Source organism: Lontra canadensis, unplaced genomic scaffold, assembly GCF_010015895.1.
Source record: "Lontra canadensis isolate GAN:19392208 unplaced genomic scaffold, GSC_riverotter_1.0 scaffold155, whole genome shotgun sequence".
NCBI lineage: Eukaryota > Metazoa > Chordata > Mammalia > Carnivora > Mustelidae > Lontra > Lontra canadensis.
The window spans coordinates 1,920,997-1,936,661 of record NW_022631149.1 but is presented as its reverse complement, the minus strand read 5'-3'; the positions used below and the strand labels follow the sequence as shown (position 1 = coordinate 1,936,661).

The window sequence follows — 15,665 nt, the reverse complement described above, 5'->3', positions numbered from 1 at the left end:
ATCAATCCAACTACCAGCCAGATCTTGAGACTAAAGCAACGGACCGGTTACAGAGCCAGTGGCCTAACAACTCCATGTGTCAGGAAGAGTACAGCAGAGAGAGCAGAGAAGGGGGAGAGCACAGCACTGGCAATAGCAAAAAGAAAAAAAAAAAGAAAAAAAAGGCAGCACAGGGGTGAAACCAAGGCAAACAACATGCAATGAAACAGAGTATCCAGAACACTCCAAGACGATGCTGACGAATAAGGATACGATCATGGCTTTGAGCTTCTCACGCAGATACCAAAACCAAATGCAATAAAGAACACATAAGCATACAGGTGAACTCTTATCAGTTTAGAATTAGAAAAATATTTTTTCGTAAGGTATGTGGTTAATGCACTGTAAGTCAGGGGTCCAGCATCTGGTCTTCTCGTTAAAAATCAAAGTATAAAGTAAGACTTTGTTTTTCTTACATTCCTCAGTTTCCCAAGGTCATCTGAAAATAAAGTCACATATTTAACAAGTGTTTGGTGACCAACTTTTAATAATACATATTTAATTTTCAGAAACATATGCTAACCATCAACAACATGATCAGGGTTCCATTGCCCCAGATGTTATTTCATTGGTACATTATATCAATATTTACAAAGGCTTTCAAATTCAACAACACAAAACAAAACAGCTTAATTTTTAAAACTACAATGCTTTAAAAAAATGTAAACAGTTCATTTTTACATTATTGTAAAAAAGAAGACTCACTCCTTAATGCGGCTTAATTTTTTTAAGTGAGCAAAGCCTGGTGCTCATGGATAAAGAATGAAAAGAATTTTTTACATAGAAACATTGTGCTCCAGTGTAGCAAAAAAAAAAAAAAAAAAAAAAGAAAGAAAGAAAGAAAGAAAGAAAAGAATGGGAAAAAGAAAAACGAAAGAAGATAAAGAAAAAGAGAAAAGAAGAAAAATTATATATATACATACAAAGAAAAGAATCTTAAGTTCACAATTTAGACCACACACAAAAAAAATCTTGTCCCCAAATTGAGAAATTTATAAAAACCATTTACACATAGTTGTTGACCTATTGAAAACCTGTATAACATTTTCAAAACAGTAACTCAGTCAATACCACTTTTCTGAAAAATGAAGTTTTGTGCAAAAGAAACTTTATAAGCTAGAAACAAGACCCCCCCCCCCCCCACCGTAAGAGGCCAAAAGGGCCAATGAAATAATTTAACTCTGTTAGATTTAGTGCATGTAACCAAAAGGCACACACATGTGATTAATATATTAATATATTTTCATGCAGAAACCTGTGCATGTTCACAATTATGTAACAAAAACACAAATATAACAAAACATAAAGCCTAATGTTTGGCAATGTTATTCTAGCCACATTTCTGTCTAGTCTATCAGTCCAGGGTTTATAGGTCATTAACACTGCCGCTCAAAAAATATATTATATTTGAACAACTTCCAATAAAAATTAAACAACAAAAAAAAGGATGTTAGCCTGAAACACTATAATCTACTTTTTTCAGTTCTGATACATACAGAAACTTACTGATATGTTTATTTTAAATGTCATTTCAAATTAAGGTGCATTTTTCCTTTTGTTAATAAACACTTTGATTGCTCCAGTGAAGTCAGCAGAAAGAAGAACTTCTGTATTATCTGTCTTCATGATACCTTAAAAGCATAAAAAAAAGTTTTTAGTTGAATATAAAGTCTGCTGTTTTAAGTGTCACGTGCCCATGACCCCACATATTTTCCCCACGTTTTCAGTTTTTCCCCCCAAGATTTTTTTTTAAAGATTTTATTTATTTATTTCACAGACAGAGATCACAAGTAGGCAGAGAGGCAGGCAGAGAGAGAGGGGGAAGCAGGCTCCCCGAGCAGAGAGCCTGATCTGGGGCTTGATCCCGGGACCCTGGGATCATGACCCGAGCCGAAGGCAGAGGCTTAACCCACTGAGCCACCCAGGCGCCCCAAGATTTTTTTTTTTAAGTAATCTCTACACCCAAAGTGGGGCTCAAACTCACAAGCCCAAGATCAAGAGTCATACACTCCCCTGACCAAGCCAGCCAGGTGCCAGTCTCTTTTCCAGCTCGCTCCAGTAATCCTTTCATTCTCCTGTACTCTTCTCCTCTCTGAGGCTCACTTCCACTTCCAGTGCCTTAGCCAGTCTTTCCCCGGCTTGGGGAGATTACAGTCCCTTGGGGCCTGGATGCCTGGATTTACTCCCAGGCATCCTAGGCCCCTAAACTGTCCAATGCTTCACTTCACGGCAAGAGGACAGCATGTCGTTCAGCTCCAGAACTGGAATGCAGGCAGAATGGGATCAGCCGGGCCAAGTGTGCTGTTATCAGGGGTCTCTAGTGAGATTGACAGTAAGGTTCATGGTCCAGCAGACATACTGAAATTGCCAGGAAATGAAGTACACATGATGGCTCTGTGAATGCGGACAGCAACTTGCTTCCACGGTTTGTATGAAGAGCCGTGTAGCTGTGCTGAAGGGCGAAATGCCTACCTCTGACATTTACCAGTAAAAAGCATTTAACAAACAAAATTCACAATTCCATTATGTATAGGTAAGAACTATCGATTTATGAAGGACTGATTAGTAAGGAAGAAAATAATCCAAACTTTAACTGGAAACTTGGGTACAGAATGGGTTAAGACAAAATGGCTTCATTTAGATTTGCTAAAAACATATCCTAAGCCTGTGAACATTCCTTCCCACTCTCTGGCCTATCTCAACCTTGTGCTAGGCAGCAGGAGGCAGCAAAGGACTTGCGATAGGAGATGATGAGAAAGGCTGGAGAAGAACACAATTCCTAGTGTACAGATAAATGCTCTGTAAGATAGAACAACAATAAAGACGTCTCCTACACAGCAGGCATTTTGCTAGACACTTTATATGTTCTCTTTAATTCTTATCACAAACTTATAAACTAGGGATTATCATGACTTTATACATGAGAAAAACTGAAGCATAAATTGCCAACTATGTCAGACAGAGGGCAATCAGATATATTTTATGATCTCATACCAGTTTTCAGAGTTTTCTTTTTACATTTTACCTCGATGGGTACAAAACAGCAAACACAAATCTGAGTATAATCCATTAAAAGTTGTGCCACTATAAAAAGGACCCAGCAAGTCAACTGAACCTTGTTAATATGGTGGAGTTCTGAAAAAAATATTTAAAAAGGACTTTTTCATCTTTCAAGTTGTTTTAAACGTGAGAATTTTCAGAGGCAACTGGATGGCTCAGTCAGTTAAGCGTCCAACTCTTGATTTCAGCTCAGGTCATGGTATCAGGGTTGTGAGACTTTTGTGAGAGCTCTGCACTTGGGCGTGGAGACTCCTTGGGATTCTCTCTCTCCCTCCGGCCCTCCCCCACAGTTCACACTCTCTCTATAAAAATAAATCCTTAAGGGGCGCCTGGGTGGCTCAGTGGGTTAAAGCCTCTGCCTTCAGCTCAGGTCATGGTCCCAGGGGTCCTGGGATTGAACCCCACATCAGGCTCTCTGTTCAGCAGGGAGCCTGCTTCCCTTCCTCTCTCTCTCTCTCTGCCTGCCTCTCTGCCTACTTGTGATCTCTGTAAAATAAATAAATAAAATCTTTAAAAAAAATCCTTAAAAAGGCTAGAATTTTCAGTGAAATGTGGAGGGGAGATGCACAGAGTATAAAAAGGTATCACTGGGAGGGAAAAAAAACAGCCCAAATGATGAGTAAAGGGAGAACACTGGATCTGGTTCTGAGAAAAAAAGAAAACGAAAAAGAAAAATTGCCAAACAGGCATTTAGTAAAGGTTTAATAATGTTGACTTGGTATATTTCTAAATCTTGTAACTGAAGGAAGTGCTAGACTGAAGTTCATCTTTGCTATCACAGACAGAAGAAATAGTGTATTTAGTGTAATGCACAGTGTAAATAATACCGCAAGGGAAATTACTTGAGATTAAATGAAATAAAATACTTGTGAACTCTAAAGTATTCAAATACTTTTAGAAGAGCCGTTTGTATACTGTAACTTTTGTTGTGGTTTTAAAACTCTCTAAAAAGTCTAGCTATAGTCTCTAGAATGAAAAAGAACATTTAATAAACTATTCTGAAATTCATTTCAACAATACATTTGTTTTCCAAATTTATATGGTCTCACCATACTCTTAAGGGCTAACAGGGACTTTTTCTTCTTTTTTTTAATTTGAGAGAGAGCTGGGTGGGAGGGAGAGGGAGAGGATCTCCAGCAGACTCTCTCCTGATCTCACGACTCTGAGATCATGACCTGAGCCAAAATCAAGAGTCAGATGCTCAACCGACTGAGTCACCCAGGCACCCCTAACAGGAACCATTTTTATATAATTGACACTCGGTACAACTTTTTGGTGGTTTCCTTTTACTTCCTAATCTGACCATTTTATATAACTGGAATTACTCCTTATTTCCCTAAACATATGCTGCAAATCACAAGAAATCACAGGCTTGTAAATAGCTACCTGAGAAGTTATAAAGCTATCAGTTTGTGACAAGTAGAAAAGGACACTACTTTTATTTGGTTTAATTCATTTGTTCAACACATGCTTATTAGGACCAACTATATGTAGGCAATGGCATTAGAATAATATATAGGACATAATAAGTCTCTGTCCTCAGAATTGGAGTCTGCTAGAAGAGACAGACAACAAAGAAATTTTGTATTTGTATGTTTTGTTTGCACTTTTCCAAAGGGAACAACTGCCCATAATAAAAAAAAATAATGAACTTTTGGGGAGTCTGGGTGGCACAGTCGATTAAGTGTCTGCCTTCAGCTCAGGTCATGATGGGACTGAGTCCTGCGCTGGGCTCCCTGCTCAGCGGGAAGTCTGCTTCTCCCTCTACCCTTCCCCCCTGCTCATGATCTCATTCTCTCAAATAAATAAAATCTTTAAAAATAATAATTAATGATGGGGGCAGCTGGGTGGTTCTACCAGGGTCCTGAGATCAAGCACTTGGCTTGTGCTCTCTTTCAAATAAAAAAAAAAAAATAGGGCGCCTGGGTGGCTCAGTGGGTTAAGCCTCTGCCTTTGGCTCAGGTCATGATTTCAGGGTCCTGGGATCGAGTCCTGCATCGGGCTCTCTGCTCGGCAGGGAGCCTGCTTCCTCCTCTCTCTCTCTCTCTCTCTGCCTGCCTCTCTGCCTACTTGTGATCTCTTTCTGTCAAATAAATAAAATCTTTAAAAAAAACAAAAACCTTTTAAAAAAAAAGAACTTCCAAAATTTTCATTTTTAATTCAAAGGTAAATCTAAATGAAGTAAAACTTGCAAGAAAGAGGTTACTGAAATGTTTGGAAGGGGAAACTCACACTTAAGTCGTAAACAAGAAATATTTCTTCACACACACAAAAACCTGACAATACCAAACGTAGGTCAATGAAGCTATAAGTGCTGACTAGAAAAAATGTAGGTCAAATAAACTGAGTACCTACCAGAGGGCACGGTATCTAAAACTTCAGCATCTTCACTTTTTTCATTCCCTTCTGCTTTTTCGGATTGCATATCCAAAGACAACATCAAACTTGGGTTTGGAGCAAAGATGGCTGATGTAACAACTGCATTATGTGCTGGGGAAAAAAATGTATTTCAGCATAACTAATAAACTTGATCCTAAACATCCAGACAGAAAGCATCATATGCAAAAAATACAATAGTGTATTTTTTAAACCAGTATATGTTATTAGCTAGTATCCTTTAAAATTAGCACATAAGTAATTAAGAACTATTTTTTTTTTTAAAGATTTTATTTACTTTTTTGACAGAGATCACAAGTAGGCAGAGAGGCAGGCAGAGAGAGAGAGAGGGAAGCAGGCTCCCTGCTGAGCAGGGAACCCGATGTGGGGCTCAATCCCAGGACCCTGGGATCATGACCTGAGCCGAAAGCAGAGGCTTTAACCCACTGAGCCACCCAGGCTCCCCATTAAGAACTATTTAAAACCCAAATATATGTGCTTAAAAAAAATACCCCACACAGGCATACCTCAGAGATATTGCAGGTTTTGTTTCAGATCATTGTAAAAAAGCGGACATTGCAGTTAAGCAAGTCAAACGAATTTTTCTGTTTGCCAGTGCATATATAAAAATTGTATCTATCCTGTGCTGCAGTCAATTAATGTGCAACAGAATTAGGTACAAAAACAACGTACCCAGCTTAATTAAAATGAGGTGTGCCTGTCTAAGTTCGGCCTTGGTATAGAAAAGTCAAACAAAGCCAAATACAAAGCAAAAGCAGTTATGGCTACCAGACTGTCTCTGAAGTAATGCCTATTCACACTTACTTGTAATACATCTCCATCTTTTTTTTTTTTTAATATATTTATTTATTTATTTATTTGACAGAGAGAGATCACAAGTAGGCAGAGAGGCAGGCAGAGAGAGAGGGGGAAACAGGTTCCCCGTGGAGCAGAGAGCCTGACACAGGGCTCGATCCCAGGACCCTGGGATCATGACCTGAGCAGAAGGCAGAGGCTTTAACCCACTGAGCCACCCAGGCGCCCCTAATACATCTCCATCTTAACTTTACTCATTTGGAGGACACACAGGAGCAGGCATTTACTTACCCTTAATACCTTCCCAAAAATCATTCCGGTCTCTCCTGACTGAAGTAAACTTGCTGAGGTCATGGTAAGTACTCCAGATATAAACATACTTATCTTCTGAGCCACTGACGAGGTAACTAAAATCATGGCTAAATTTGGGAAAGAAAAAAAAGTCAGTTTTGGATATTTTAGGTTTCCTTCTAGCAGCCCTTCCTACTTTAAGACTCCCAAGCGAACACCCAGGAGAGCTTGTTGATATACAGACTCCTAGTCTTACTCGAGAGGTTCTGAACATGCAGGTCTAACATGGAGCCCAGAGGCACAAGGATTTTCACGAAAGCTCTAGATAACTGTGCTGTCTGTTAACCCACACGGGGAGAAACGCCTACTTAAGAGATGAAAGAGAGAAGCAGAACACTTCACCAACTAAATTTCTCGGTAATTACTGGGTAATTCAAGAAGAAAGGAAACTGTTAAGGAAAGGGCTGAACGAAAGAGGGCTATGAGGAAGAAGATGCAGTAATTTCAGGAGTGCCTCCAGACCCCCAATTAAGAGTTCAAATAATAATGTGATGTAAAGGTATAAATACAGGATGCCGGACTTCAGGGTGTTAAAATGCTTTATCGGCTTCAGTACCTAAAAGAATCAAGACCACGGGTGGGTGGCAGGTAAGCTTCCTCTTAGAAAAGCTGACCTAAAAGTACAAAACCAGATGCGGCGCCTGGGTGGCTCAGTGGGTTAAAGCCTCCATCTTCGGCTCAGGTCATGATCCCAGGGTCCTGGGATCGAGCCCTGCATGCATTGGGCTCTCTGCTCAGCAGGAAGCCTGCTTCCCCTTCTCTCTCTGCCTGCCTCTCTGCCTACTTGTGACCTCTATCTGTCAAATAAATAAATAAAATCTTAAAAAAAAAAAAGTACAAAACCACAAATTCCAGAGCTGGGAGTGAGTCTTCTAATCCCAGCTCTGCAACTACCAGTGACTTCAGACAAATCACTTCATTTTCTGAGTCTCGGTTTCTTTGTCTGCAGAATAGGGGCAACTCAACTCTGTCGACTGAACAGGTAGACACGGTTAGGACTGCAGGATGACAACGTGAGCGGTCAGTTTTAAAAGTGCAAAGAAAGGAAAAACACCATAGAGACGTAAGGCATAGATCAAAGAAAATATGGGAGTAGAAGAGAAATATCTCTTTTGGGAATTTCTCATTGCCAGTTTACCTGAAACTTGCTTTGATCTGGCTGCTACTGTTGACATAACCCTTATACTTCATGGACAGTGACAAATCTCTAAGATCATATAGTCTGATTCTGGAGTCATTTGAGGTTACCAGTATCTAAAAATAAATCAAAGGAAAAGTTAAAAATGCCATCTTTTAATCTAAGTTAAGGTATAACCAAAAAGGGTATTACATACACATATACAGAGAGAATATACCTCAAAACTAGAAAAGCCTATATTCCACATGACAGAAAATACATTCTTAAGCCAAGACAGTAAGAATTTTCAGGAGTCTATATACAGTGTGAGGAGAGATGGTTTTGAATACTTAGTACCTTATTTTCTCCAGGTAGAGGTTCAATACCAGTAATTTTTCTTCCAACTTTGTTGCGTCCTCTGGTAGACCGGACATGTATTTGTGTGTGGTATTTCAAATGCTGAAAAGAAATCACAAATTTAAAATAGGATTAGAAGGAACCTCAAAGATCATCTGATACAAGCTACAGAGAGGCCGAGTATCATTCACCCCAATTTATATGCCCAGAGAGGATATACCAACTTATACGAAACTGCTAAGTATTCCATCATGCAATTTACACAACATAATCCTTTACCTCTGTATCATAGAAAATACATCTGCCATCATATGTCCCAATCACTGCGTATTTGCCATTCTGACAGAAATTTGCAGCTGTGATCAATTTTGTTTGACCATCTACTTCATTCCACAAAGCGACTTTTTTGTCAGGTATGTTCCAAAGGCGGAGCTTTCCATCCAATGACCCACTTAGAAAATACCTGTCATCCTAAAAATGTTGCAAAAGAGAAAGCTCTCGTTTTACCAGATCAAGAAAAATTCATTAGCAAATCAAAACATAAAGCCTGTTAGAATTAATCCTTAAAACATATTTAGATCCCATTAATAAAATACTATTCTTTAAGTATTTTTTTTTCAGATTTTATTTTTAAGTAATCTCTATACCCAATGTGGGGCTTGAACTCACAACCCCAAGGAGATCAAGAGTCACATGCTCTACGGATTGAGCCAGGGAGGCACCTCCAAGCAAGCATTATTTTATTCACTAAAAATAACTATTAGAAACTTCAGTATTCACTTTGGAAAAATGACTTTCTAGGGGCGCTTGGGTGGCTCAGTGGGTTAAAGCCTCTGCCTTTGGCTCAGGTCCTGAGCTCAGGGTCCTGGGATCGAGCCCCTCATTGGGCTCTCTGCTCAGCAGGGAGCCTGCTTCTCTCTCTCTGCCTGACTCTCTGTCTACTTGTGATCTCTGTCATATAAATAAAATCTTAACAAAAAAGAAAAATGATTTCTAATTACTTTATCATATCCTTAAACTGCTTTTCCCAAAGTATGGATGTTAATGGATGTGTTGGAGAATGGTTGTGTGGGAGAATGGTTCATGTAAGTTTGAGAGATTCTGGGTTACAGAAAGTTAGGATTCTCAGTTAATATGCATTCTCAATCTCCAAAAGAGGAATAAAGTAGGTAGCACTTTCCAACTTATATAACCAGGGACATTTTTGGGGGGGGGTGTTGTGGTTGGGAGAGAGTCGGCAGGAACACCTAGCAGGGTTAGTACCCTCAAGGAACACGCTTTGGGAGAAACTATCCTGTAATGATATGTTTGTCCGGATCTTCCTCTGGGATCCACATAGTACTTGGATAAAAGACTAACGATGGTTAGCCCAGAGAACCAGTTGTTTTGTGGTCAATTTTGACACCATGTCAGTAGGAAATTGCTTCAGTATTCAAATTCTCAATCCCAAAGCAGGGCTTCTCAACAGGGGGCAAGCTGGCCCCACAGAGGACATCTAGCAATGTCTGGAGACATTTTTGACTGTCACAACTGGGGATGGGATGTTCTTGGCATCTAGTGGGGAGAGGACAGGAATCCTGTTAAACACTCTGCAATGCACAGGACAGAATTTATTCCCTTTACAACAAAGAAAGATCCAGCTCAAAATGTCAAGTGCCAAGAACGAGAAACCCTGCTATACACTAAAGCAGGCCTACCACCAAGCTGGCATAATGAGAGATCACTGGCAGACCATGTTCTATTCGTTTCAGGGGTATAACGTAATGATTCAAGATTTGTATATGTTGCAAAAATGATCACCTAAACTGGTCTATTGGTAACGTTAAGAATTAAGAGTAAAATAATTGGAATGCCAAAACAAGAAGTATTCCCTTCTGCTTAAGACTATCATTTTTAGGGGCGCCTGGGTGGCTCAGTGGGTTAGAGCCTGTTCTAAAATTAGGATTATCTTATGATCTATGTTAAAATAAATCTGCTAGGGCACGTGGGTGGCTCAGTGGGTTAAAGCCTCTGCCTTCGGCTCAGGTCATGATCCCAGGGTCCGGGGATCGAGTCCCACATCGGGCTCTCTGCTCAGCAGGGAGCCTGCTTCCCTCTCTCTCTCTGCCTGCCTCTCTGCCTACTTGTGATCTCTGTCAAAAAAATAAATAAATAATAAAAAAAAATCTAAGACTATCATTTTTACTCACCTCTGAAGATTGTCAAAGACAATTTATAGAGAAAGGACATTTTTATGGCTGTGGTATAGTAGGCTCTACTTAATGACTACCAGTAGAAGAGCAGAACAAGTAAAAAGACTTCATGTTGGTCTTACAAATCAGAATTTTATTTACATACATGCATACGTGTGTGTATATGTGTGTGCATATATTATCTTCATTTTGCTATTTCTTTTATAATTCTGCTTTCTTCTTTCTAGATAACATTATTTTAATAGAGTCATGTTTCCTAAGAAAATGTTAACACCACACCATCCTACCCCAGCCCCTCTTAAAAATCCTTCAGATCTACAGAATTTTAGAATTAGGGCTTTTTGGTTTCCAAAAATGAAACCAAATATAAGTATAGAAAAAGTACTGACTAAACAGGAACCTTAATAATAAAGTACTACACAGGTAACTATCACACCTAATACCTCTCCCTTTCCACCCTGACATATTAGTTAAAATAGAGGTGAGGGAAGGATTTTGTTCACAGTTGCTGACAGGAGTAAAGCCATTCTTTTGCTGCATCATTGGCTGACAGGATGGGGGTGTTATTCAGAAAGAAGCCTCAAAAAGCTTGACGGTCCAAACTGATAAGGTATCTGCAAAGATTAAGCATTTTTAATTTGCCAAGTTCTGAACCAAAGTCTTCTAAGGGTCTATATTACAAGCCCGCCCTGGGAGGGAAATGATATTGAAGGGGGAAAAAAGTCATTCTTCTCTCTTAATTTGGGGAAAAAGAGGAAGAAATATGAGTGTAAATAAAATACTGCATTAACATGACAATGGGTGTTAAACATACAGAGATGGGGACGTGAACAGAAATAGGATTTATACGTCAACACGGGGGAGGGTAAGTCAGGTCAGCTCAAGTCCTCCACTTATCTCAGCCCGGCTAGTGGAGCAGCACCGGCATGGGCCTTCCCTTGTGCTTACAGTTGTAAAGAGCGAAAATTAATTTAGCCTTACTCATTTGGTGGCTTTATCCTATAAGAACATAATAAAGTCAGCAATTCCAAGATGAATTTTCCTCCTTTGGTTGAAATCATATGAAATACTTCCTTTTCAGAGGAAAGATTGTGAGGGATTTTCTACACTGAAAATGAATTAACATGGATCTCATGATTAACAGTATTTCCAGGAGCGCCTGGCTGGTTCAGTCGCTAGAGCATGAGACTCTTGATCTCAGGGTCATTGAGTTCAAGCCCCATACTGGGTGCAGAGTTCACCAAAACAAAACAAAACAAAACAAAAACCCACAACACCCAACCAAAAAACCAAAAACAGTATTTCCAGACATTATACAGGAATTCAGTATACCTTATAATGAATTTTGATCTTTGCCTCTTTCAACCTTTTCTTCTTTGTCTCTTCTCACCCCACCCCTCCCACTATTCTTCCCTATATGCTTCCCTAGCTTATTTACCCACCTGCTGTCTCTTCTTCCTCCACCTCCAACCTCTCTCATCTTTAACAGCATACATTATTCACACCCTGCATATGTTATTAAAGATTTGGGATGGCTTTTCATTATTATAGTTACGTTTCTAGTTCTAATACAGATTAGCAGAATATTTCCTGTCTTCTCTTTTCTTTAAATAGGCTACATGCTTGTAACCCAAGGTGGGGCTTAAGCTCACAACCTGGAGTTCAAGACCTGAGCTGAGATCAAGAGTCAGATGCTTAATGGGCGCCTGGGGGGGCTCAGGTGGTTGAGCATCTGACTCTTGGTTTTGGCTCAGGTCGAAGTGTCAGGGTTGTGAGAATGAACCGCACATGGGCGGGCTCTGCTGGACAGTCCTCCTCCCTCTTTCCCTCCCCACCCCACCTCATGCTGGTGCCTCTCTCTCTCTCAAAATAAATAAATCTTAACCAAAAAAAGAAAAAAAAAGAGGCTGCCTGTGTGGCTCAGTTAAGAGTCCAACTCTTGATCTCAGCTCAGGTCTTCATCTCTGGGTTGTGAGCTAAAGCCCCATACTGGGCTCCATGCCGGGTGTGGAGCCTACGCTAAAATAAATAAATGAGGAAGGGAGGAAGGGAGGTGGGAGGAAAGAAGGAAAAAAAGAGAAAGACTAAATTAAGTTATTCTCAACTATGTGGCTTTTAATAATGCACCTGGGTGGCTCAGTGGGTTAAAGCCTCTGCCTTCAGCTCAGGTCATGATCTCGGGGTCCTGGGACTGAGCCCCATGTTGGGCTCTCTGCTCAGTGGGGAGCCTGCTTCCCCCTCTCTCTGCCTGCCTCTGCCTACTTGTGATCTCTCTCTCTGTCAAATAAATAAATAAAATTAAAAACAAAAAACAAAAAAACAATTACTTACTCTTGGATGGAAAGCTATGGCAGTGACAAAATCTATATGTTGGAAACAGCAAAGGCATTCTCTTCTGGAAATGTGCCATAACCTGACTGTTTTATCCATCGAAGAAGAAAGCAGGAAGTAGTTCTAGTGAGAAATTGACATTGATCATTTTATCACCCTAAGAAAACACTACTTGCACAATAAAAGCAAACTTTCAGTTCTATGTATCTCAACAGTTTTGTTATTATTATGTTATACCTAGCATTAGAAAGAACAAAAGATTATCCAATTCACTTGGAAGATCCTATTTTTCTCCCCTTTACATGCCATATTCCTTTGGTTCTAAGACTTTTTTTTATATGACCTGTTCTAAAATTAGGATTATCTTATGATCTATGTTAAAATAAATCTGCTAGGGCACGTGGGTGGCTCAGTGGGTTAAAGCCTCTGCCTTCCGCTCAGGTCGTGATCCCAGGGTCCGGGGATCGAGTCCCACATCGGGCTCTCTGCTCAGCAGGGAGCCTGCTTCCTCCCCTCTCTCTGCCTGCCTGTCTGCCTACTTGTGATCTCTGTCTGTCAAATAAATAAAATCTTTAAAAAAAAAAATCTGCTAAGCACCAAGACGACTAAGGTGTGCCTTAGTTTTTATAGTCCCCATATAGTGAAACCAGGCTATGAATATAAGACATCCATTCACAAGATTGTCACTTTAGTTATTCTGACATTGGCAACACTGGTGAATTTTAACTCACAAGAATTCCCTAATTGCCACTTAAAATGCCTTCAAAAAGATTACCCTATAATGCAGCATGAAAATGAAAAGTTATTGTGCACCTGTCACACCCAAGGCAAGAAAATGAGAGAAGAGAAATCGTCAAACATCTCAGAATAGATCATAGAATTTTCTAGAAGCTAGAAGAGGGGAGTGTAACTGCTTTAGGCACGGTGAGGGTCCATCACCCAGGATCCAAACATCTGTCAAAAGTTTCTAGCTGGCAGAAGTTCTTTAACTTTTTGGCATAATTTAAGACCTATGTGTTATACTGAATGAGGCAACACAAAGAGACCCTAGTATTCTCTGGTATTCCTAAAGGTGCTAAGCAAATCAAAGCAATGATGACATTTATTGAGTACCTGCAATGTACTAAATTGTTAACACTATACTATGAACTAGGTATATCATTATCCTCCGTCACAAATGAGAACACTGAGGCACAGAGATGTTAAATACTAAGCGCAAATATCAATTTGGATATGTTACTGTACTGATAAATATATGACATTTGGGGCTAGCTGTAAAAGTGTATGTTTTATGTAGTCTACCTGTTTTTATTTAATGAATTAATTAGAGAGAGAGCATGCGCACGCGTGCTGCCTGCGGACATGGAGGGGAGGAGCAGAGGAAGACAGGAAGAATCCTTAAGCAGACTCTCAGAAATCAAGAGTCTGATGTTTAACTGAGTGACACAGGTAGCCCTACTTGTTTTTAAATAGATAGTGTAAGGGTGCCTGGGTGGCTCAGGTTAATAAGGCTCTGCCTTTGGCTCAGGTGATGATCTCAGGGTTCTGAGATGAAGCCCTACGTTGGGCTCTGCTCAGCAGGGAGCCTGCTCCCCCCATCCCGCCTACTTGTGATCTGTCAAATAAATAAATAAAATCTTTAAAAAAAATAAAAATAAATAGATAGTGTATTATACAACCAAAAAATAGAATTCTGTTACAATATTACTCAGCCATTAAAAAGAATGAAATCTTACCATTTGCAACGATGTGAATGGAACTAGAGGGTATTATGCTAAGTGAACTACATCAGTCTGAGAAAGACAGACATCTTAACTGTAGGAAACTAACAGGGTTGCTGGAGGGGAGCTGGGTAGGAGATGGAATTCTAAACACTGCTTCATGCTTCAAATGCCTTAAATAAAATTAAAAGTATCTCTCTAAATTTTTGCAAAACTGCTAAGATATTTGTTCAGTGGCAAAACAGGCCCTCTACTTCTGAAATAATTTTGCTCTAAGGGAAAAAACACATAAAGTGATGACTTATCAAAGAGTCATATATTGTTAAACTTAATGATTTAATAAATATAGCAGATTAACCAAAGCAGTCTTGATTAGATAGATCTGACTTCAGCACTGTAGCTGAAATCATATATTCATTTTGTAAGAACAGCAACTTTGCACAATTAGTTTATAAAGAAGCCAAAAATAAAAGTTTAAAGACAGATCCAGACAGAAGCTCTTAATATAAACATTGTATTAGCCTAATTGAATGTTTCTCCTCTTTTAACTGATTACTTTGTAGGTAACTCCCATGTAGTATACATAACAAGACACTTGAAAAACAAAACATCTGTTTTTATCCTGAAGTCACAGTTATGTAGAATTAATACACTCTCCAAGTAAGAATTTCTTACTTTAGACCACGAAAGATCAAGGAGATCGGCGGTATGTCCTTTATATTTGCAAAATGGCCGCTGCCGAAACGGTGCGTTTTTATCGTCAGGGTCTTCGTCAGCTCCACTGCACACCTATTTAGATATAAAGACAAATGTTAAAACTAGAAAAGCAAAAACTTCACACTCTTCCCACCCCGTCTGTCCTCTCATCATTTGCTGCCTGACCAAAATCTTGATCTACCAGAAACAAACTCTCCTTTACGATGAATCTACTACTTATCACTCATTTACCTCCCTGTTCCAACAAACCAGGATCATCCCTGAAGCCTGTGCTATCGCAATCTTTCCCTCCCTAACAGAGCCTCCACTTTGTCCTTTTCTGAGCATTGGCTCCTTTCGGAGAGATGGGAGCCAGCACCAGGGGGTGAGTCATGATTGGTCTGAGCTAATTAAGATGAGCTCATTCCCTTTCCCAGTGATGACTGGCTTAGGCATGGGCATGTGCTGCAGTTTTTTTCAATCAGACATGATGGAAAGTTTATAGGGGGAAAACGGTGGGTGGAGACAGGGAAGAAGCTTCCAGAAAGATTTCCTAAGGGGCATCCTAAAGGGATGTTCTCTCCTTCCTCTGAACATAGCCATCTGTGT

General features: G+C 39.7%; 1 protein-coding gene across 4 annotated transcripts in view; it reads right to left on the bottom strand.

The window, feature by feature from the left end:
• Positions 1–931: 931 nt before the first annotated feature.
• WDR44 (WD repeat domain 44) overlaps positions 932–15,665 on the bottom strand; it is an 88,210-nt gene continuing 73,476 nt past the window's right edge. For 2 of the 4 annotated variants that reach the window (XM_032844749.1, XM_032844750.1), the window contains 9 exons: positions 15,036–15,149; positions 12,640–12,762; positions 8,396–8,587; positions 8,117–8,218; positions 7,781–7,896; positions 6,583–6,710; positions 5,455–5,589; positions 3,815–3,871; positions 932–1,670 (listed from right to left, as the gene is read on the bottom strand). In XM_032844749.1, the coding sequence (XP_032700640.1) occupies positions 1,576–1,670; positions 3,815–3,871; positions 5,455–5,589; positions 6,583–6,710; positions 7,781–7,896; positions 8,117–8,218; positions 8,396–8,587; positions 12,640–12,762; positions 15,036–15,149 (1,062 nt within the window). In that variant the 3' untranslated portion in view covers positions 932–1,575. The remainder of the gene's footprint in view (positions 1,671–3,814; positions 3,872–5,454; positions 5,590–6,582; positions 6,711–7,780; positions 7,897–8,116; positions 8,219–8,395; positions 8,588–12,639; positions 12,763–15,035; positions 15,150–15,665) is intronic. The other 2 variants (XM_032844751.1, XM_032844752.1) reach the window with 1 other exon arrangement.